Raw genomic sequence first — 22337 nt, forward strand, 5'->3', positions numbered from 1 at the left:
AGAATTCAACGTATATTTTTTGAATCCTAATTTGGGATATTTCAGATTCCCAATTTGAAAATTCTATGAGTTCCAATTTATTAGTTCCTATTTGGGACAGTTTGGAAAATACTTGCATGTGGAATTTTTTAATTGATTTCAAATCATGAAGTTAATTAGGATTTTTTCAAACCCTTCCATATTTTATGGAATTTAAAGAATGATCATGTGATAATTGGGACAATTTTAGCCATATGATTTGTTTGGCAAACCCAACATAAATTGATGATGATGATTGGACTGTGACCTTGACTGTAGTCTTTGTATGTTGACCATAAGATGATTTTGGATTGTAGTAGAGACCGATCATTTTGATCGGACAGATTCGGTGCCTAACACCTTTCGAAACCCGTAATCTGACCCCTTACCCATATCTTTGATCCGTGGATTGATCCATATCCATTTGGAGTTATTTATGGTTCCTATACCTAAACTAGGTGGCGACTCCCATTTCTCAAAAGTCCTCCATTTATAAATCGGACCCCTATCCACTATTGAGTGAAAACGGGTAAAGGTGATTTCATAACCCCACAAAAGTTTCCCAACATGCAACCTGGGTAAGTCAGGAGACCACCAAGTTGAGACCAAACATTTAAGCATGTTAGTTTAATTAATGAAACAGGAGGTAGGATCCTCTACTGACTACAACTCAAAGCCTTTCTCACTATATCATACTCTCTCGGGTCCAATATTGAGGCCTTATCTTTTGTTCAACTTCAGACTAAAACTCATCTTGATTGATAAACTTTTGACGTTAGGTTGAGCATTTTTTTTTTCTACTGTGGGCTTGGAACCCATCCTCCTCCAGGTATTGAACCTCAAAGGGTGGGAAGTGACCTCTCAATAATTAAGAAATGCTCAAATCCAATAACAAGAGTTTATCAATTGGGCTGATTATCTGTGCTTAGTCCACTAAAGATAGGGCCAACCTATTCTGCATCTTTTTCCCAAATTCCATACTCCTTTGGTTCAATAGCTATAGTTAACCAATCAGTCTTAGTTCCACCAAACATAGAGCCACAACCCAAATCTTATTACAGAAGTCTATACTCCTTTAATTCAATAGATAGAGTTTGCCTATAAGGGGCTTAGTCCCATAGCCCAGTTTGACACAATGCAAAGCAACTTTGAGGTCTTAGGTGAAGTTTAGATAATTACTCGTCAAAAGAAAAGGATCAAGTTTGCCAATTAGTCTGATTTTTGTTGCTTAGGTTCACCAAAGATTTCTACAAATTGTTCCCTAAGTCCTTACCGACATGAAAAATCAGGATATTAAGTTCAAACATTCACCCAATACAAATAACTCAAGCTCATTTATTGACATAAATGACCTTGACAAAACCCTAATTAATGTCTTAAAGCACAAGTTGTTTTTTATTGTCAGCATGTATACTTTTGTTTGCGATTATCTGGGATACACCTCAGTTATTGACATTTCATTCACAAAAGGTGTTGAGTTACTTGTATGTTGGTTGGGTTGAGTTGATCGTGATTCAAACTCCTTCGAAGTCACATCGGACACCATTCTACTATGTGCATAAAATGCAGGTAGTGAAGGTAATGCGAGAGTGATCGAATAGCTACATAGCATAACAACCACAGTTGCCAGGGTAGGTCTGTCTGCAACATCATCTTGAACACACAATAGTGCAATGTCGATGGATCTAATCACTTCACTTCTCGAAAAAAAATCCTTCAAAGTTGGATCCATCAACTCTAAAGCTTTTCATTCATTCCAATGTCTCCATGCCTACAATAACTCAACATATATATATTAAAGATAAATTCAAGTTCTTTAAATCAAGGCAGTACTCTTCTTTTACTTGGTAAATATGGAAAATTAAAATCAAAAAGTCATACTCACATAGCTTAGAAGGTCCTCAGCACACTCTGATTGATAAAAACTATTATTTTTCTAGCCACTTACAATCTCCAGAGCCAATATACCAAAACTATAAGCATCAAACTTCACTGAGAAGTGCCCACGCATTGCATACTCTGGTGACATGTACCCACTGTATCACCAATAAAATCAATTGAGATAGTAAGCTTTATGTTTTTATTTAAATAGTTTCATTTACTTCAAATCAGGATTCACTTAATTGAGTTTAGAGATAAATTTAGTGATTACTATGTTCCGACAATTCTACCGGTACTGCCTTGAGTTTGATCCACTACAAAAAGCCTTTCCATGCCGAAATCTGAAATTTTTGGGTTCATCTCCGCATCTAACAAAATATTACTGGCTTTGAGATCTCGATGAATAATCCTATGTTGAGAATTTTCATGAAGATAGAGAAGCCCTTGAGCAATCCCTTCCATGATTTTGTAATGCGTTTCCCACTTCAAAAATGCACGTTTAATTGGACCTATGATTCATCAAAACGAAATTCCAAGTTAGGTCTAAAATTATATATTTATCACTGGACATAAGCAATCTTCGATAAAATATATATAGCAATAATATTCTTATCATTGTATGATGATTTAATAAATAGTTTTTTGAGACTTTATCACACTTACTAAAATGCCATCATACAATGGTAATAAAGTTATTGCTAGGGATCACAATGGAGAGCTTATTACAGCTGGGTTTGCATTTTGTCAGAGATAATGGAATATCGAAAATCATTGTGAATTATGACTCTTGGGTAGCGATACAAAGTATTATGGACAAGTGGAATTCTCCTTGGAAATTAACAAACCTTATTCAAGACATTCAAAGTTCTATGTTGAGCTCTGAATCCATTGAAATGGAGTTTGCTTGGCATGAATCCAATAGAGTTGCTGACTGGCTTGCCCGAAAAGGAGCTACTAAAGTTATTTTGTCTCTTCTAATATTCCTGTTGAATTGTATCAAGTCCTCTTTGAGGATCAATCTTCTTGTTTCTTTCGGCATTAGCCTCTTCTAATAAATCAAGATCAGGCCCTTTGTAGCCTCAACTTACCAATAAAAAAAATGATAATAAAGTGATTGTTGTTTACCACCTAAAACACAAGAGAAGGATTGCTTGTTCCAGATATTTACTAAAACAATCCTGATAATGACTCTCCAAATGACATACTCAATTGATTCTCTGAAGTGGACAAGTTTAGGAAAGTAGATCTGCATGCCTCGGGATACACTTTTTTTGGGGAAGTGCAATCATGTATCCCAAGGTGTACAGATCTACGGTTCCCATACCTGTTATGTCAGGGAGTCAATTAAGTATGTCACTTGACGAGTCGTATTATCACAACTCTTACTAAAAATCAATGTATGGAAGGTTGTTAAAAATAACATTATCAAAATAGAGGGAGCAATGGAGACAAACCAAATAGAAAGTGATCAAGGCTTGCGTTGGGCACAAATTCATAGATTAAAAGCTTCTCTTCTTCTTTGATGCAGAAACCTAGGAGCTTAACAAGATTCCTGTGTTGAAGCTTGGCCACTAACACAACCTCATTTTTAAATTGTTCTTCACCTTGGCCAGAGTTTCTAGAGAGTCACTTCACGGCTATTTCTTGTCCATCAGATAACCTACCTGAGAACATGTTACAATAATCTGAATAAAATATAATAAAAGTTCATAATTTATTTCAAAATGACACTACAAGAAAATGTCTATTTTGGAACATGAGAGTGAAACGGACTTTGCCCGTTTGTAATAAAAAACGGGTTGCAACCGTTTTTTATATTAGAAACCGTTTCTCAATTGTAAGTCACTCATTTTAACCCTCACCAAACCGAAGAGGTCATTCTCTGGTTCTTGTAAGAACGAAGGACGGAAAGAGTTCGAGAGAAAGGAAAAATTGCTCGAAAAGCTACGAAAATCCAGTCGTTTCTCGACGAACTTAGGATTGATGAAGATTTATCAATTTCTGAGAGAAAATCCATTTCGTTCCTCAATGTCGATCGATTCTTTGTCTAAGATCTGCGCAACCTAAGGCTGGGATTGTCGAAATCCCATCGTCTCCCATGTAAGATATTGTTTTCTTTCAATTTTCTCTTCGATCTATCATTTTCTATGATTTTGGAACCCTATGACGCGATTTTTAGTTAGATCTGATTTGATTTACCATTGATTTACATGTGTTCTTTCCAACAATGTTTTTGGCTTCGAAATTTGTTCAGAAAATCAGTTTGTGTCTACGAATCAAGTTTTCTTTGACGTCTATGGTGGATTTCGTTCAAGGATTGGTTAGGGTTTCGTTTTTTTATATTTTTAACTTAAATGTGCAATTCAAATGAAGATTTAGTGCTTTTAGTTTGGATTTTTTTTTTCTGATTTTTTATTCATGTTGTGGAGTTCTTCAATTTGCAATGATCGATATGAGACACTAAAATGTTGAAATGAAATATCCCTTGTATTTTTAGTAAGCAAAAATCTCTTTTGACCTTTCAATTCTAGGGATGTTGCCAATGACAATGACTTTGAAGGAATGTTTGTTCTTTAATGTCTGTTATTAAGTTTTGTTTTAGGATCCTATCGAAAAAAATTTGTAGAGTTGATGCTTGATACAAACCCAACCAATACACTAAACATACCTATATGTTAATGGTGTGATAAGTTAAGCCCATGTTTCTTTGGCATATGAGCTCTTTGGGATTGTAAGATCCCACCACTCCCCAGCCGCGTTGGAAGTCCAACATTTCTTGAAGAACCCTCTTCATAAGATGACACTTGACTTTTTGTGTGTTTATTTCACGCCCCTACATGTTCGTTAATGTTTGAGATACCTCCTTGGAGACACTACGTGTAATTTAAAGGAGAAGGTTCTACCAAATTTTTGAAGTGGGATGTGCGCTTAAAAGATTTTTCCACGCATTGTTCCTGCCCCCTTTGTGGTGGCTTTCATTCTAGTACCCTCTTTTTGGGCCACCAGGTAGCATTGTAATAAAAAACAATGTTTTTTCAGTACTTTTTTATTTTTTCAATGTGGGATTTGATACATAATAGAATTTGGTGATTCATAAATGTAAATATATGGGATTTGATGACAATAACTTGATTTTATGAATTTTCATTATATATATATATATATATATATATATATATATATATATATATATATATATATATATATATATATATATATATATATACTTTTAGTATATTATTTTTCTTCTTTTTTCCTGTTTTCAACGTTTTGTCTGAAGTTTACCCTTGCCGTTTTAAACCCATACTCTGACTTTGTGATTTATCTTTCGATATTATTTCTAAACTTGTTTCAAATGATTGACAGGTAGGTTTAGCCGAACCATCTATTTTTGTAATTAATCTTGAAATAATTGGAACTTGTTTATTGTTGATTGTGTTTGTTCAGTCTCTACAGTCAATCTTGCACTCCCTTTCCTTGTCATTGTTCTATGTTCTAGGTTGGGATCATTTCATTGAAACAATGTTTTGCGAGTTTGCTAATCCTTGGTTCACTGAGGATGCTGGCGAGCTACATTGCAAGTGTTTATATGATCAAGAAGTTGTAAAACAGTTATAGCAACTATATGGAGAAGATCACATAGTAAGTGTTATACTTGGGCCTTTAATTTTTTTGGGCTGGTTTATTCAGGCTTTGTGATAACCACCCATGGTTTTGCTCTCGATAATGCAGCTATTAAGAGCTAGACCAAAGAAGCTCGGTTTAGGTATGTCTATCCCTTTTTTTTTTTTTTTCTGTTAACATAAACAATTAGGACTAATATGCAATCCCAAATTTATTTTAGGCACCGCTTACTCTCATGGGCTGAAGCGTGCATCTGCAAATTTTATTGTTATCATGGATGCTGATCTATCCCACCATGTAAGTGTATTTGATAGGATTTAGGATCATTACATGGTTTTGTTCTGGTAGCATACTAGGAATTTTACAGTAGTAGATATAACCTATGATACCTTGATGCTGGTGCACGTGTCAAATCATGTATGATAAAGGATGTAATGTAGAAAATGGAAGAATATCTTAGATTTAAATTGTTATCTAGACTTATTTACAAGACATCAATGTGACTATAACGATGTCTAGTTAGAAATGTTACAATGAAATATTCATGATTTTCAACTGTTTAAATTCCATGCCCTTGGCCTTCTAACTTCTTCAGATGGTGGAGTAAATGTATGTTCTTTTACTTCTTCTAACATTGTACATCCCTTTGAAACTTCTTTAGATGATTAAAACAGGGTCGTCACCAGTATGTTTATTGCTAATAATTCAATATGGTCATCCATTTGAGTAAATGGCATCAAAGGTTTTTGTGTTTTCAATTTTAGCTTTCCCTCAAAAGGCTCATAGAAGTTCCACAATAATGTTGAACTCTTTTGCGTCGAAGTATATGCAGATGTATTCCATTTAATTTTATTATCTTTGTGTTAACATAATTATTTATTATGCGTTATTTATGTCAAAGTACTTTGCTCTAAACTCTATTGATTTGCTGGTTTGGAGTTTTATGTATCTACCACTGTATTATTCTTCATTGGATATCAGTCTTATCCTACTCATGCATGTGGTTTATGGTTTTTCATTCCTATCTTCGCTTCATTGAATTGTATAATTGGGTAATGGCAGAATTGTTTGTGTTTTAAATCTTATTATATTTTTTGCTTGCTCCAGATGTTAAGATCATAAAATTTGGAGATGTTGTTGAGGCTAGAACAGTTCAGTTCTCATCGCTAATACCTTTAGTCCATCCCTATGAACTGCTTGTGTCTGAGGGTATATCACTCTTCCCATCACCTTTTCTTTGTTATTTGGGGTTATAGTGTTACCTCACTTTGCGTTAATTCCTCAATTTGCAACGATTAATAGGTTATGGTGTTGGTTTCATATGCTCAAATCTTCCATGGATTCTTGAGTTCTACCAGTTGGACACTTGGAACGCACTCCTAAGTTACCAATATCATGTTTTTAATATCCTAAATTTTTTTGACATTCATTACTATGTTAGAAACAAAATCTAGATTCGACGTATGTGTCTGATTTGTTCTGGTTTTAAAAATTAGCTATGGATTAGAGTTTGATGGATGAATATTTTCAGTCTTTCCCTTTAAGGAATTATTATCTTCTATGAATTATCAAGTTATTTGTTCATTTGCTACTATTGATATATCTTATTGGAAGAACATTAGGAATGTTTCTTGAGGTTGAAAAACTCGAACCCGATTGATGGCTTGACAATTTCAGCCTAATAATTATCTTGACGACCACCTAATAATTATCCCTTGGTTAAATGAAGAAAGTATTATCTCTAGATTTGGTAATCGAGTTGTACACCAAATTGATAGTCATGAGAATGCAGTGATTAGAGAATTTATTGTTGATAGAAGGTGGGAATTTCCAAGGTCGTACAATGAACGCATGCAAGCTATTATTGAGATTATATCTTCCAAAGCGATTCCGAAGATGATTTTGAGTGATAGAATAATATAGAGCTTAACACTGAATGGTCAATTCACCACAAAATCAGCATATGCAATGTTAAATGAAGGACATGATTCTGTGGGATGGAAAAAAATTTTATGGAATAAAAATTGTACTCCGAGATTTTCTTTTATTACTTGGTTAGCAATTCATTGAAAATTATCAACGGTAAAAAATCTGAACAAGAGGGGGTTCAAATGGGTATCATGATGTGTATTGTGTTGGAGCTATCAAGAGACTAATGACCACCTATTCTTCCAATGTTCTTATATGTGCTGGATTTGGAAGCAATGTCTGATGAAGTTGGGAATAAGTAGACAAGGAGGGGAGAATAGAGGAGGAAATGCAAGTGATCAAAAGTGTACAATATCAAGAAGAGGAGATAATGTCAATGCTCTATTCTTTTTTTAACCAATATTGTTTGCACATGCCACCAAGGGCCAAACTATTTAGAGACTTGGGGGGTGGAGGGGAGCAACTAAAATGTAAAATATATTATATATATATTTCTGTAGAAGAATATATTGTAGAGCATGTTGCATTAAAAAGCATGACCCGATGTCCCAGGTTGTAGAGGACAAAATTTTGTAAACTTAAATTTAAAAAAAAAAAAAAAAAAAAAAATTATTTTTCACCATTGTATTTTTATTTTAAAATATATATATATATAGGGTCAGGTTCAAGGGCCATCTGATAAAACATATAAGAAAACTTTCGTTTTTAATAAAATTTTAAAATATGAGTTAGAAATTTTGGATTGAGCTGATTTTTTGTGAGGATGATCTCTATGATGGGAAGATCATCCAAAAAAAAAAATCAGCTCAATCTGAAACTTCTAACCCCATTAAAAGTGATTTAGAATGTGGACCGTCGATTTTTTACCACTTTTTATCACTAATTTGTAAATCACTTTTGATGGATTTAGAAGTTTCTGATTGAGCTGATTTTTTGTGAGGATGATCTTCTCATCATAGTGACCATCCTTGCAAAAAATCAGCTCAATCCAAACCCTCTAACCCTTATTTTGAAAAACGAAAGTTTTCTTATATGTTTTCTCATATGGCCTTTGAACCGCCCCGATATATATATATATATATATATATATCTCTCTCTCTCTCTGTAGAAGAATATATTGTAGAGCATGTTGCATCAAAAAGCATGATCCGATGTCCCAAGTTAGAGGACAAAATTTTGTAAACTTAAAAAAAAAAAAAAAAAAAAAAATAATTATCTTTCACCATTGCATTTTTATTATATATATATATATATATATATATATATATATATATATATATATATAGGGGGCGGTTCAAGGGCCATATGAGAAAACATATGAAAAAACTTTTATTTTTCAAAATAAGAGTTAGAGGTTTTGGATTGAGCTGATTTTTTGCAAGGATGGTCACTATGATGAAAAGATCATTCTCACAAAAAATCAGCTCAATTAGAAACTTCTAAATCCATCAAAAGTGATTTACAAATTAGTGATAAAAATTGGTAAAAAATCGATGGTCCACATTCTAAATCACTTTTAATGGGGTTAGAGGTTTCAAATTGGGCTGATTTTTTTTTTTTGGATGATCTTCCCATCATAGAGATCATCCTCACAAAAAATCAGCTCAATCCAAAATTTCTAACCCATATTTTAAAATTTTATTAAAAATGAAAGTTTTTACATATGTTTTCTCATATGGCCCTTGAACCTGACCCATATATATATATATATTTTTGTAAAAGAATTTATTGTAGAGCATGTTGCATCAAAAAGCATGGATCCAATGTCCCAGGTTGTAGGTGACAAAATTTTGTAAACTTAAAAATATTTATTTTTCACCATTGCATTTTTATTTTAAATATATATATATATTGTAGAGCCTGTTGCATCATAAAGCATGATCCGATGTCCCAGGTTGTAGAGGACAAAATTTTGTAAACTTAAAAGAAGAAAAAAAAAAAAACAAGTTAATTTTCACTGTTGTATTTTTATTTTAAATTTGAGAGTTTTGTAGAAGTTCGATAGTCGGACATCTTCAAAACCTTGGATCAAGCCAAAAAATTATGTTTTGAACCTCTTATTTATAGATCGAGTTTTTAAATGAAATTTAGAGGGCTGTGGCATTTGATTGCTAATGTGGTAATCTATTTGAGCTCAAGGACCCTTAGCCAGAGTTAAAATCTTACTTTGTTGGGAGGTACATTTCTTTTAAAAATTACTATTATATACATATACATACAACCGTGACCCACAAAATTTAAAAAAATTTCATATTATTTACGGGAGAAGTTTGATGTGCAAAGAGTAAGTCTAGCATTACTAACTCAGTAAGATTTCAAATCTTTCTAAGTCATTGAGCTCAACCTGTGGCAAAAAACATGATCTGATGCTATAAGGATGTTGAGAGACAAAATCCTATGAACTTAACAGAAAAAAACCTTAACAAAGATTATTTTTCACCGGAAATTTCTAATTTTAAATTTGAGAGTTTGGTGGGAGTTTAGTAGCAATATGTTTTAAAAACCTTGGATCAAGCAAAAAAATTACTTTTTTGATTATTAGTTTGTACAAGTTTTTCCATGAAATCTAGAAGGCCGTGGTGAATTAATAATCCATTTGAGCTCAATGTAGATTTAATCATCTTACCAAGTTAGTAAAAGAATTGTTTCTCATGTGCAAAAGCATGATGAGACGAACTTAATTTTAATGTAAAATATTAATTGAAGGGATTTTAACATTAAATGGTTAAAATGTTAGTTTTGTAATTTCTAAAATAACCAATATGATCATATGGTTGTGTCATTGCAAGTCTTTGGGTGACAAGCACTGAGTTATGAACTCATTAAAAACATGTTTAGTGGAAAAAGTAATATATGTAATGCGTCTTCTATTATAAAAAAAAAAAAATACATTTTTTTTTTATTGATAAAAATATACATTATATTTATTATTTTTTAAATTATATTTTCATACGCTTAATTCGGTCCTGAAAGTGGACTTTTTTGGGTCCGTCCTGCATGCTACCTTCTAGTCCTGTTAATGACCAAGCACTACATAAATTATTTTAATATATTAAATTAATAATTTAAAAGATAATAATTTTTTTTTTTACCAATAGAGCCGACTGTCACCTTCCTGAATCGTATTACTCAAGGACTTTTGCCTTTATGCTGCCTAGAAAAATTTTCTTTATAAAAACACCCCTAGAAATCTTTAAATTTTAATAAGAATAAATAAAAAAAATAACTAACCCAATTCTATAAGAAACTTCTTTTTTATTTTTCTATCACACTTAAGTTCTTGATTTTTTTAATTAAAATCATAATTAGTTGAAGTAATATTTGCATGAACAAGAGTTGATTATTGGATAACTAAATGTGATCCATAACTAAATGTGATCTGATGTTTTATTGCAACAAATCCATAACTAAATGTGGTTGATCGGATTAGGTCCTAAATGTAGATAAGAGTTGGGTAGATACCAATTTAGTATGAATCTGGTCAAGCTTATCCATTGGCACTCCTAATTAATTTTAAATTTCGGGTGATAGGAGTCGCTTCAAAATTTTGGAGGAGTCCTCATTATTAGACAATAGAAGGCGGCATGTGCAAATGCACATGTATAAAAAAAGGCTTATATATAATTAAAGGATTTGTGAATATTATTACAAAGTAAAAAAATAATATTTTTATAATTTTGAAATCTAATCAACACGATTATGGGTGTGCGTTGCAATTTTCTTGGTTTTTGACTAAATGACCTCAATTATGTTAAATTTAAGTAAAGATGGGGGCATTCGTGGGATCCAGAATTTGGTGTCGATCTATTCTACTTCGCCTTCTCTCATTATAATAGTAGAGACGTGGCATTTTGTATTTATTTCATACCCCTACGTTTCCATCATTTTGAGTATTTCCTTTATACGAAATTTTGAAAATGGAGAGACATAAAATAGAAACAAAAACTCCATGTCTTTTGTAACAAGGAGTGTACCCCCAAAGTTTTGAAGCGGTTTGATCGTTTCAAAGTTTGGATTTCTATAAAACAAAAAAGGAAAAAACTTTGAAGCTTCTTACAGGATGAAGCCTAAGAAGCTCTCAACAAGAATAGATACAACTTTAAGAAGGACCATTTAAGTTGTTTTTTTATAAAATAGGAAATATAAAATTATTAATTTTCAAAGAGAAAAAAAAAAAAAAAACGGCTATAAAAAACATTTTGTGATTTGTATTTTTTATTCTATTTTAGGTGCGACAATTAACAAATCTTTCGTCCCTGATTTAGTACCCATTAAATTTTTTCTTAAAATTTAGGGGAAATAAAATTGAAAGTAATCTAACTTTAGTAATAATAATAAAAAAAAAGATAAGGAAAAGAAAAGAAATGAAAATAAGAAATTCTATCCCTAATTAAATAGCCAGATCAAGTGTATGCTTACCATTTGTTGACGGTGGTGCAGATCGATAGAAAGGATAAATCTCGTATCTCGAATAACAATTTGGTTGAAGAACTCTTGCACCTTGTCTCCCATTACAACAAATTGGAAACCGATCCACAGAATCTATTAAGCATCTGTTGCAATCATATTGAGATAAATCTGGTGTACACTGCACTAGCCCATATATTTTCTGAAAATTTGTATCGTTTTCTTCTCCAGTTGCAAAATTTAGAGTAGAAGACCTATTCTTACAAGCCCATTCATCAACTCGTTCACTTTTGTATTAAATTGATTTGGGTTTGAGACACTCAGTGAATTAGGTACAGGGATATTCGACCTATTATGCATAGTGGAGAAGATGTAACGATTAGAGCTCCTTAACATGCACTCATCAAACAATATAATTGACTCTTTCTGTGTTGGACAACATTGGATGATGAACTTGGTTGCAGTATCCACACAATTCTTGCACACATCAGCTGTAACATCGCCTCTACAAAGGAAAAGGCCATATGCTTTATCAGGAGGGTTTTGGCCTATGCTGGTGTTGTAAAATTGATTATTGGGTGTGGCATTAGAAGATAAAGAAGGAAGCAGGAGGTTGAGATTAACACGAAATGCCATTATTAGTGTAATTTGCTCCTTCACTTAAGTAGCTTATTACTGTAAGTTGGGATTGGGCAGTGGCGAGACCACCATAAATGAGGATGAAATAGAGAAAAAAGAGAAATTTGAAGAAACCCATTGTTGGTTTTGGGGCCAATTTGGATTGAAAGGATCTAATTGTGAAGATTTTACTGTTATGGACTGATGAGGATGAATTAATTTGGTGTGAATTTATCTTTAGAAGACTTGGAAATGTCTACATTTGAAAAGATCATAGTCAAAATCGATCTCTCCTCTCCCTAGAAATAGTCCGACTTTGAAGCTGCAGGCTACTTCAAAATTTGAAGGAACCCTCTTGATGGAAGACACTTGACTTTTTTAATTTATTTAAGGTCGTACAATTCTGCCAAAATGTGAAATGCCTTTGGAAATGCCACGTGTAATCTAATGGAGAGAGTTTCTTCAAATTTTTGAAGGAGAGTGTCTGCTTCAAAGTTGTTTCCCACTAGTAATGATAAAAGAGATATTGGGACATAAGGGAAACATTTAAGTATGTGGACTTTAAAGCAATGTTTAATTTTTTCCACCTTTTGTGATATAGTGGGTGTCCCAACCTTTGGATGGGACTATTCCCGCAGTTACCCACTCGCACAAAGTCCTAGGTGCAGCATATTGAATCAAGAGTTAACATAACCTCGGAGGGTGATCAGAAAAAATTCATGGGGTTTTCAACACAAGACCTACCTCAATGGCTTGCCGTTGGGGTTGAAGCAATGTTTTACCATCATATATATATATATATATATATATATATAATAAAATTAAGAACTCAAAAATTAATATATGGAAATTTTAATATTTATTTAAATATTATCTTTAAAATCTTTAAAATCTTTAAGAATATCAACAAATCAAAAGATTTAGATACAAAAATTTGGAAGTCTTTTTCTTTTTCTTTTTTTTTTTTTTTTTTTTTTCAAATAATTTACAGATTCCTACATGGTTTAATATTTTAATATGAAGGTTGGTACATAACACCCCATCAAAGGTGCATCTGATTTCAAATGTCCTAGGGATTATAGTTTTATGAAGGATTCATTTTCTCCATAAATCGTTAGTACATTTTCTCTTATCTTAGATGTTCGTTTGATAGAGGAGTAGGGTATATAAAATTAAGAGTCATGATAATTTGACTTAGTCACGTGGCATTCTCAATCGACACTCTTGATGTGATAGGCTCAAGAACTGTAGATTTACTCTCCTCTGCTCTCCTTAGGATACAAAACTGCACCTTTTTATGGGGGATCATAGTTTGATATCCCAAGGAGTGCAGATCTACAGTTTCTAAGCCTGTCACGTCAAAGGTGTCGATTGAATATGCCACGTGGCTAAGACAGATTATCACGATTCTAAAACTAAATACAAGTTGAAAAATTTGGATTTAACTCAAAACCAATTGACAATGAATGGAGAGATCCAAGAGCTTATAACGAGAGAGACAAGGCAATTTGTGTCTGATGTGGGACTAAACTAAATACGCCCCCGCACGTGTGGGCTGGACTTGGCTAAAGTACGTGAAGATATGAACTGAGTGATGTGGAGGATAGAAAGGCCATACCATGATAAATTTGGGGGTCCAACTCAAAACCAATTGGCAATGAGTGGAGAGGCCCAGGAGCCAATAAGGAGAGAGACAAGGTCATTTGTGTCCAACATGGGACTAAACTCAACACAAGCCAAAATTAAAAGTGATGTTGACAGTCTCAAAGCAAGGTTGGTAGCCAATGGTTATAAGGTAAAGTTATAATTCAACGAGGCTATAATTACATAAATAAATTGATGATTATATTGTTGATGAATTCAGCCTTTCACGGAATTTATCGATATCAAATTTCACTACATTTGTGATCTTTTGAAGGACACAATGAAACTGTGATCCAGTTTTGCTACTCCACAGATCAAGCTGTTGACACCTTTATGAAGCCTCTGTCAGCTATTGTATTTTGAACAATTGAAAGGATGATGGCCATGGGGATGGAGGTGTTCAAAGACCAATATGGAGTAAAGGGAGACTGTTGGAAATAACAAAACTGAAATCTTAATTTCCCATCAATATTAGAGTTCTTTCTAATGTTTAGGAGTTGGTTTGTTTTATTAGTGGTTTTATTTATTTAGGAGTGGTTTTGTTTTAAGTATATATATACACATAAGTACCCACGTATATAAGACATGTAGGGAAGATTTTTATATTCCAGTAAATAAATTTTTATTTATTTATTTATTTTTTGGGTTATTTTGTTCTCATTTTCTTTAATTTTTCCCTTTATTTTTTGCCTTGGAGAATTGGTAACTACTCAAACTCTTAATACAAACTATTTGAAAGGTAAAACATATATGTTTTTGTTGCATTAATGGGCTACTTCAGTTCAAACATTCTGGCTAATATAAACAACTCAAAGTAGATTTATTTACATAAATAGTTGTGAAAAACCCTAATTAATGTCGCACAAACTATATTTAATTGTTTATGATACCAAGAATCCACAATCATCTGGGATATAACTCGGTAATTGATACTTCATTCACGGTTGCTTTGGAGTTATTCAGTGGCATGTCAGAGACCGTCCTACTATGAGCCAAAAATGCAGGTCGTGAAGGTACTGCAATAGTTACAGAATAGCTACTAAGCATAAGAAACACAGATGCCATGGTTGGTCTGTCTGCAACATCTTGTTGAACACATAATAGCCCAATGTGGATGCATCTAATCACTTGGCTCATTGAAAAGGAATCCTTCAATCTTGGATCGATCAAATCTAAAGCTTTTCCCTCTTTCCAAAGTCTCCATGCCTATAATAACTCAACATTTATTCATTAAAGTTAAATACAAGTTCTAGAACTCAAGACATTCTCACTTACTTAATATGGATTCGGACTTAATCAATGATATAAAAAAAATTCAATCAAATAGTCATACTCACATAGCTTAGAAGGTTCTCATCATGCTCAGATTGATAAAAACTGCTAATTTTTTGACCATTCACCATCTCTAGAAGCAATACACCGAAACTATAAACATCTGATTTTACTGAAAACCGCCCATGCATTACATACTCTGGCGGCATATATCCACTGCATGCCATAACCAAAATTTAAAATCAATTGAGATGAAAGGTATTAGCACGCTTTAAGAATTTATATAAATAATGTAATATCGTTATCTTGATATCATGACTAACTTATTTGAGCTTAAAGATGAAGTTCAGTACTTACTATGTTCCAAAAACTCTGCTAGTACTGCCTTGAGTCTGGTCCATTGCAAAAAGCCTTGCCATGCCAAAATCTGAAATCTTTGGGTCCATCTCCGCATCTAACAAAACATTGCTAGCTTTGAGATCTCGATGAATAATCCTATGTTGAGAATCTTCATGAAGATAGACAAGCCCTCGGACAGTCCCTTCAATTATTTTGTAACGCGTTTCCCATTTCAAATTGGAACCATTTATTGGATCTACAATTCATCCAAAAAAAAAAGTTAGGCCTAAAATAATATAGCAAACATTAGAGGCTTTTTTTCATTTAAGGATGTAGAATGTATGTATTTGTTTTGGTTCTATGGTACTGGTCAACAAGGAGATGCAGTTAATCAATCCATGGGCCAAATGGGCAAAACCTTATCTCTTTTTTTTTTTCTTCGGTAAGCTAAGGCTATAAAGGGACCCACCTTGATATACTAATAGCAGCTAAAGCCGATGATAACAAACATTGAGATCCTCCAGGAGGATATTATACAATTCCACAAGAACATTTGAAGAATATAAAATACAGAAATTATCATTTAACGCTCCTCTTCTTGCCAACCAATCAGCTGCCTTATTTGATTCCCGCGTAGTAAACTCCAGCACAACCAAATCAAAATACCGCATAGCATTTTTAATATCTCTGACGAGACTTGTTAATCTCCATAGCGAATTCCGTTCATCCTTAATACCTTGGACGACCACTAACGAATCTAAACTCACAATTATATCTGAAAGCCCTCTCATTCTAAGATGATTCAAGCCTTTGAGAATGACTTCCATTTCAACAGTTATAATATCTGACCAAAACCAGTGGTAATCACGATTATGGTTTCTCGCAATAAAACCAAATCCAGCCCTTATTTTTGAAAGTGACCCATCCGTGTTCATCTTGATAACTCCTATTGAAGGAGGAATCCATCGAATAACTTGATTGTCTCTAGCTTTTAACGTTCCATTGCACTCCCAAATCTGAATCATATTTAGAATATCAGTATTTGAAGTATTCAGACCTTCAAGTTTACCACAGACATCAGCCATAATTAATCGACATAGCTACTGCCCATTGAGCTCTTTCTCATAAAAAATTCGACAGTTATGTTCACGCCAAATATGATAAATAGTTGATCAGAGCATTAGGCTCAGAATGTTCGATATTTTCGATTGGTTTCCAATGAATCCAACTTCATCTTCTATACTTTCCTACTGTCTCTCTTGCTATCTCAGCCAAATTCAGCACTCTCTTACAATTTTCAGTACTGTAGCTGCAATAAAAAAATAAATGATCATTATCCTTCACGTTATTTCGGCACAACACACATCGAGAAACCTCTCTTTCTCAGGTTCTCTACTGTTAGCAAACTTGGATTCATCGAGATCCAAACAATAAAAGAATGTCGCAGAATTTTCAACTTGTTCCAAATTACTTTGTACCAAGTAATTTCCATGTCATGTCTTCTAATTGAGTCCCATGTTGATTTCAATGTGAGCTTCAACTTGGTTTGCAATCTCCATTAAATTTATATCATCTCTGACAAGACCTTTCCAACAGTCATTCCCCGCAAACTAAGAAACTATAGCATTTAAATTGCTATTCATAGGAAAAGGAGGCCTTCTCCCAAATTGATCAATCAAAGCACCACCTTCTAATCAAGGGTCATTCCAAACAGATGTTGTAGATCCATCTCCCACTAAAAACTGAATATGATTTTTAGTAAAATCTCAGACCTTCAAAATATCTCTCCATACCCACGAAGCATCATTCAAAGGGATACATCTCCAAATATTACCATGCTTAACATACCTCTTTCTCATCCATACACTCCAAAGACTATTGTTATGTTGAAAAAGAAGAGTAACTTACATTTATGACAGTAGGTTTGCTAACCCTAATTTAATAGGGGTATTTATAGTAGTTTCTATGGGACAAACATTGAAAAGTTTTTTTGGCCTTTAAGCATTGTGAAATTAGTACTATGGCTCAATTCTTATTACCGGATTTATGATGTTCCATGTAAATCCATTTGTTGTGGTTGATTTCTTGGTTATTGTTTTCATGTTCATTCTCTTCAATTTATTTTGTATCCCAAAATTATACATTCAAGATTTTTTCAACAATATTATCAAAAGGAGAAATAATATGTTTAGAAAAGCTACCCCAAAGAAAAAACCAATTATACAAAGAAAAGACAAAGCAGGGGCCAATCCAATCAAACACACTCCAAAGTCAATCCACTCATAATTGAATATGTAAACCTCAAATATAAACCTCTATAGATTGCTTGCACAAAAAAATAATACATGAACCCAAGTCATAATGATCTCGTTGAAAGAATGCTCTCCCTCCACTTAGAAAGCATGATAATTATATTCCTTCGAAATGGTCCGGAAAATAGCAAAAGGAAGCATCAACCAAAGTATACCCTCTTTCTACTTAAAAAGTCTGTATAGTGCAAAGACTGAGAAAGATAAATGACAGACATAGGGAAAACCAAATGCATATGTAAGAGGGAAGTGAAATAAGACCAAATGGCTGAGTTAGAACCCTTTGATAACCTGACATGTGGCCTTTGTGTTTACTTCACATGCTACTTCCACTCTGGGATGTGTCATATCCTTGCTAAGCCTCGTGACCCTAGTATATTAATTGTTCTCCGACTATCCAACAAATCGGTCTTTTGGAGTAGTTGGTTGGTTAACATGGTATCGGAGCACTAGGTTCATATCGGTTACAGGTTTGAATATTTCCACCTTGATGGGTGAGATGGAGTGTTGAGTGTATAATTTCCTCACCTCTATGGTGTATCATACCCCGGTTAGGTCCTATCACCCTCTTATATTAATAGTTCTCCCCCTCTCGAACAGATCGATCTTTTGGAGTTGCTGGTTGGTTAACATGATATAAGAGCACTAGGTTCATATAGGTTACGAGTTTGAATCATTCCACTCTTATGGTTGAGGGGGAGTGTGGAGTGTATATTTTCCCCTACTCTTGGGTGTGTCGTAACCCTCTTATATTAATAGTTCTGCCACTCTCCAATAGATCAGTCTTTTGGAGTAGTTGGTTGGTTAACATATTTTTTGGTTAATATTTGGGATGCCTCCCTGAAAGCACCTTGTGTAATCTAAAGGACATGGTGCTTTCAAAATTTTTAATTGGGATGTGCAATTGAAAGTTTTTTTTTTCCCTAGATGGCCTAGGTGAAAGTGCAATAAATGAGAAAGTGCTTGACCAATTCCCTAATTACTTACACATGAAACAAAAAACAAGAATGATGATAGTCCAAGAGATAGTTAATATGATTGATACTCAAGATCCTATCTGAATTTTCTACTAAAAAAATTGAAAGCTACCTTGGATAGAACCCAGTAACTCAAAATTGCATAAGCTCGACAGGTAGCTAGGAAAGGAGTTGGAAAAATGAGCTTAAAAGAAAGATTTGACTGAAAAGATTCCATCCCAATTTCTCATCCGAACCCGATGGTCTCCTTAGAGTCGAAGAATGGAAGAGAAAAATATATTAAGAAGACTAGCAATCGACCCAAACTCTTATTAATCATTGAAATTCCTTCTAAAGCTAAGGTCCAGAGAATGCTTTAGATGAAGAAAAAAATGATGTTTACTTTCAAGGATTTTTAAAAAGAATCAAGGATTTGACTTGGCTATGATAATGTTAAACTCTCTCACTCACTCATACACACAAGTAAAAAATATATGGAGTAGAGAGGACAAACCAAATAGAATGTGATCGAGGCTTGTGTTGGGCATAAACTCGTAAATCAATAGCTTCTCTTCTCCTTCAATGCAAAAACCTAAGAGCCTTACAAGATTCCTGTGTTGAAGCTTGGCCATCAAGAGAACCTCATTCTTAAATTGTTCTTCACCTTGCGTGGAGTTTCTTGAAAGCCTCTTCACAGCTATTTCTTGTCCGTTGGATAGTTTACCCTGAGAATATATTGTGATCATATGAATAAAAAAAAAAATTATTCTTGAATTTTTATAAAATTGTTCACTACATCCTTCAAGAATTTTTGAGATCTCGTCCAGCCAGACCCTTCAAAAAAGCATCTTTCAATCATTGTTGGTGTGGATTGATTTAAAAATTTAACTTTTATGAAAAGGACACAAGAAATTTGAAGTAAGTTATAGGATTGTTTTGAAAACTTGGAAGGATAGAGACCACATTTAAAAGAGATGAATGAAGAAAAAGTACAAAAATGAACTTAGAGAAAGTGAATAGTGATATAGGGGGTCTATAAATCCACCCACTGCAAATTTGAAGACCGGTTGAAGTTGGGTTACGCAAAACATTCTCTATATATGAAGAATAGAGACTGGTTTGAGATGCACTAAGATTTGAATCAAAGACACTTAAGGTTTATATAAAATGACAGATTTTTTGCATGACAAAATTTTGAATTACCTTGTAAACAGCACCAAATCCACCTTCACCAAGTTTATTAGCATCGGAGAAGTTATCTGTAGCAGCTTCTATTGTATTAAGGCCAAATTGCAAGGATTCCATGCTTATAATCTCTCCTACATCTTCTCCTTATGTGAATCAAATATTAGTAAAAACTTCACAAACAACAGTAAATCTATGAAAATAGGCGTTGTTCCATCATTTCCGACAATAAAAATAAAGGCCATCTATGGAGTCTTTGGAGAGTTAGATCCATTATGAGAAACATTAGCAAAGAAGCACATTTCTTCTCATTCAAGCACTTGTGGAGGGAAGCAAAGAAAAATCTGTTGATCTCCTTTTTTTACTTCTAAATATGCTTATGTGACAAGTTTTTATTTTTTTTCTTTTTCTTTTTATTTTTTGTTAACTATTGTGTTTGATGGTAATCTCTTTGATAATTTTGAAAATTAAAGGTTTTGCTGGTGCAGTAATTCTCATTTTGTGTAGTAATGTGGTAGGGTTCAATCTAATTAATCCAAGCTTCTCCATAAGAAATAACACAGTCCACGTGCATTGATTGCATATTTTAGTAGAAAACACATTTACTGGTCAGGGTGTGAAAATATTTGTAGAAAATTTCCAGGGGAAAATGATTTTGTCATGAGTGGAAAAATTCCGACATGTTTTTTCTCATGATTGCCCCAACCCCAACTCCAACCTTCAAGGATAATTCATTCACCTTCAATGTTTACCTATGTGTAATCAAGCACATGTAGGTTGACTTGAGACATTCTTTTTCACAATAATCAATTTTTTTTAAATTTATTTTCCCGAGAAAATATTTGGTAGAAAATCATACATTCCCTTAGTGGCTTCCTTGATGATCAAATTGTTTAGGCCAACACATAAATAGTGGCATCAACTTTGATTAATGTTGTCATACTTGATTAGATGAAAAAAAAAAAAACTAATTACCATCAACTTTTTCCTCTGCCCTTCTCTTCCGGAAACAATAGTATGCAGTGATGGTGGAGAGAAGTGCTATTGCAACGATTGAAGGAACAACTATAACCACGACAATTGGGAATGAATTTTTCTTCGCTGCGAAAATAAGATCAATTTTCTTTTGTAAGTAACCCAAATTGTTGAGCATCAAATTTTGAAACTAAAGGTGTTGGAAAACTTCATACAATGATAATCAATCAATTGAAGGAGTTCATGTAGGAATAGAAAAAATAAACTCTAACATTCAACAATTAGCTTCTTAGAGCAACTCCAACACACTCGAGCACGCGGTAGGCATTCCCTCCCAACTGCCTTTTTGTAGAGCCAGAGCCTCAAGGAGGGACTCCAACACACTCGAGCTCTGGCTCTCCACTTCAAGTTTTTCTAGAGAGAGAAAGTTTGATGGTCAAAAGTAGAGAGTTGATTTCTCTCTCTCTACCTGTTTCAGCAAAAAAACGATCGCAGTTGTGAGTTATATCACTGTAGCTGCATCTTGTGAAAAAGTAAAATTTTTTTTTTAATATTTCTGAAAAGCAATTTTGGCTTGTAGCATTGGAGTGCAAAGCCCTTAAATAGGCATAAGTGCTCTCTACAATAAAATATTCAGCTTTTATGCTTATTTGAGTTGGAGTTGCTCTTATGGCTTCCAATCCGAACGGAGTTTCTCCTAAACCAGGAAGACGATCTTTTGTTGACATTGTGGGATGATCACGAGCCCTAGAAGATAATGAAGTAAATCTTGATGAGCCTCGACCTAACTTTACCAGATCTATGCCTAAGACTACTGTTTAGAGAGGTGAACTTGATGTTACCTTCTCAGAGGAGGATGTACGACGAGGTTCGCAAACTTTCAAATTCATACTGGTTGCGAAAATTTTCAGGCGTCGTTCAGGAGGTTCCTTTTTGAGACCAAGGATCGATTCAGTTCGGAAAATTATTAGAAACTGGAAACTCTAAGGAACTTGCGATGCTTACACTTTGGATGCTGGCCATCTACTCTTCAATGTTTCACTTTTTGTGGATATGGTTCAATTTGGTTGAAGGAAAGGATATCAATCAAAGATTTTGTGTGATATGAGTCTTCAAGTGGATCCCTACCTTTCGCTCCTCTGATAAAGATAATTCCATTATTCCAATTTGGATTTTTTCC

At 33.7% G+C, this 22337-nt stretch overlaps 1 protein-coding gene, 1 long non-coding RNA gene and 1 pseudogene across 3 annotated transcripts; 1 reads left to right on the top strand and 2 right to left on the bottom strand.

Moving 5' to 3' along the window:
- Nucleotides 1-1428: 1428 nt before the first annotated feature.
- On the bottom strand, nucleotides 1429-12495 carry LOC147390272 (cysteine-rich receptor-like protein kinase 10; annotated as a pseudogene).
- On the top strand, nucleotides 3695-7088 carry LOC147390273 (uncharacterized). 2 transcript variants are annotated; one of them, XR_015182511.1, is made up of 6 exons: nucleotides 3695-3999; nucleotides 5399-5541; nucleotides 5632-5665; nucleotides 5744-5820; nucleotides 6631-6732; nucleotides 6826-7088. It is a non-coding gene; the product is annotated as an uncharacterized LOC147390273 (long non-coding RNA). The 2 variants fall into 2 exon arrangements; XR_015182510.1 differs by having other exon boundaries at nucleotides 3704-3999; nucleotides 5347-5541.
- A 2529-nt stretch (nucleotides 12496-15024) lies between the features above and the next one.
- Nucleotides 15025-21335, bottom strand: LOC147390274 (cysteine-rich receptor-like protein kinase 10). The gene is made up of 6 exons (XM_086457755.1): nucleotides 21158-21335; nucleotides 20201-20328; nucleotides 19512-19722; nucleotides 15751-15988; nucleotides 15459-15609; nucleotides 15025-15327 (listed from the first exon to the last, which is right to left on the bottom strand). Exons 1-6 carry the CDS (start codon nucleotides 21333-21335, stop codon nucleotides 15025-15027), a joined length of 1209 nt encoding a protein of 402 aa, XP_086313881.1.
- Nucleotides 21336-22337: the final 1002 nt, after the last annotated feature.

Source organism: Akebia trifoliata, chromosome 11, assembly GCF_017979445.1.
Source record: "Akebia trifoliata isolate Shusen 1 chromosome 11, ASM1797944v1, whole genome shotgun sequence".
NCBI lineage: Eukaryota > Viridiplantae > Streptophyta > Magnoliopsida > Ranunculales > Lardizabalaceae > Akebia > Akebia trifoliata.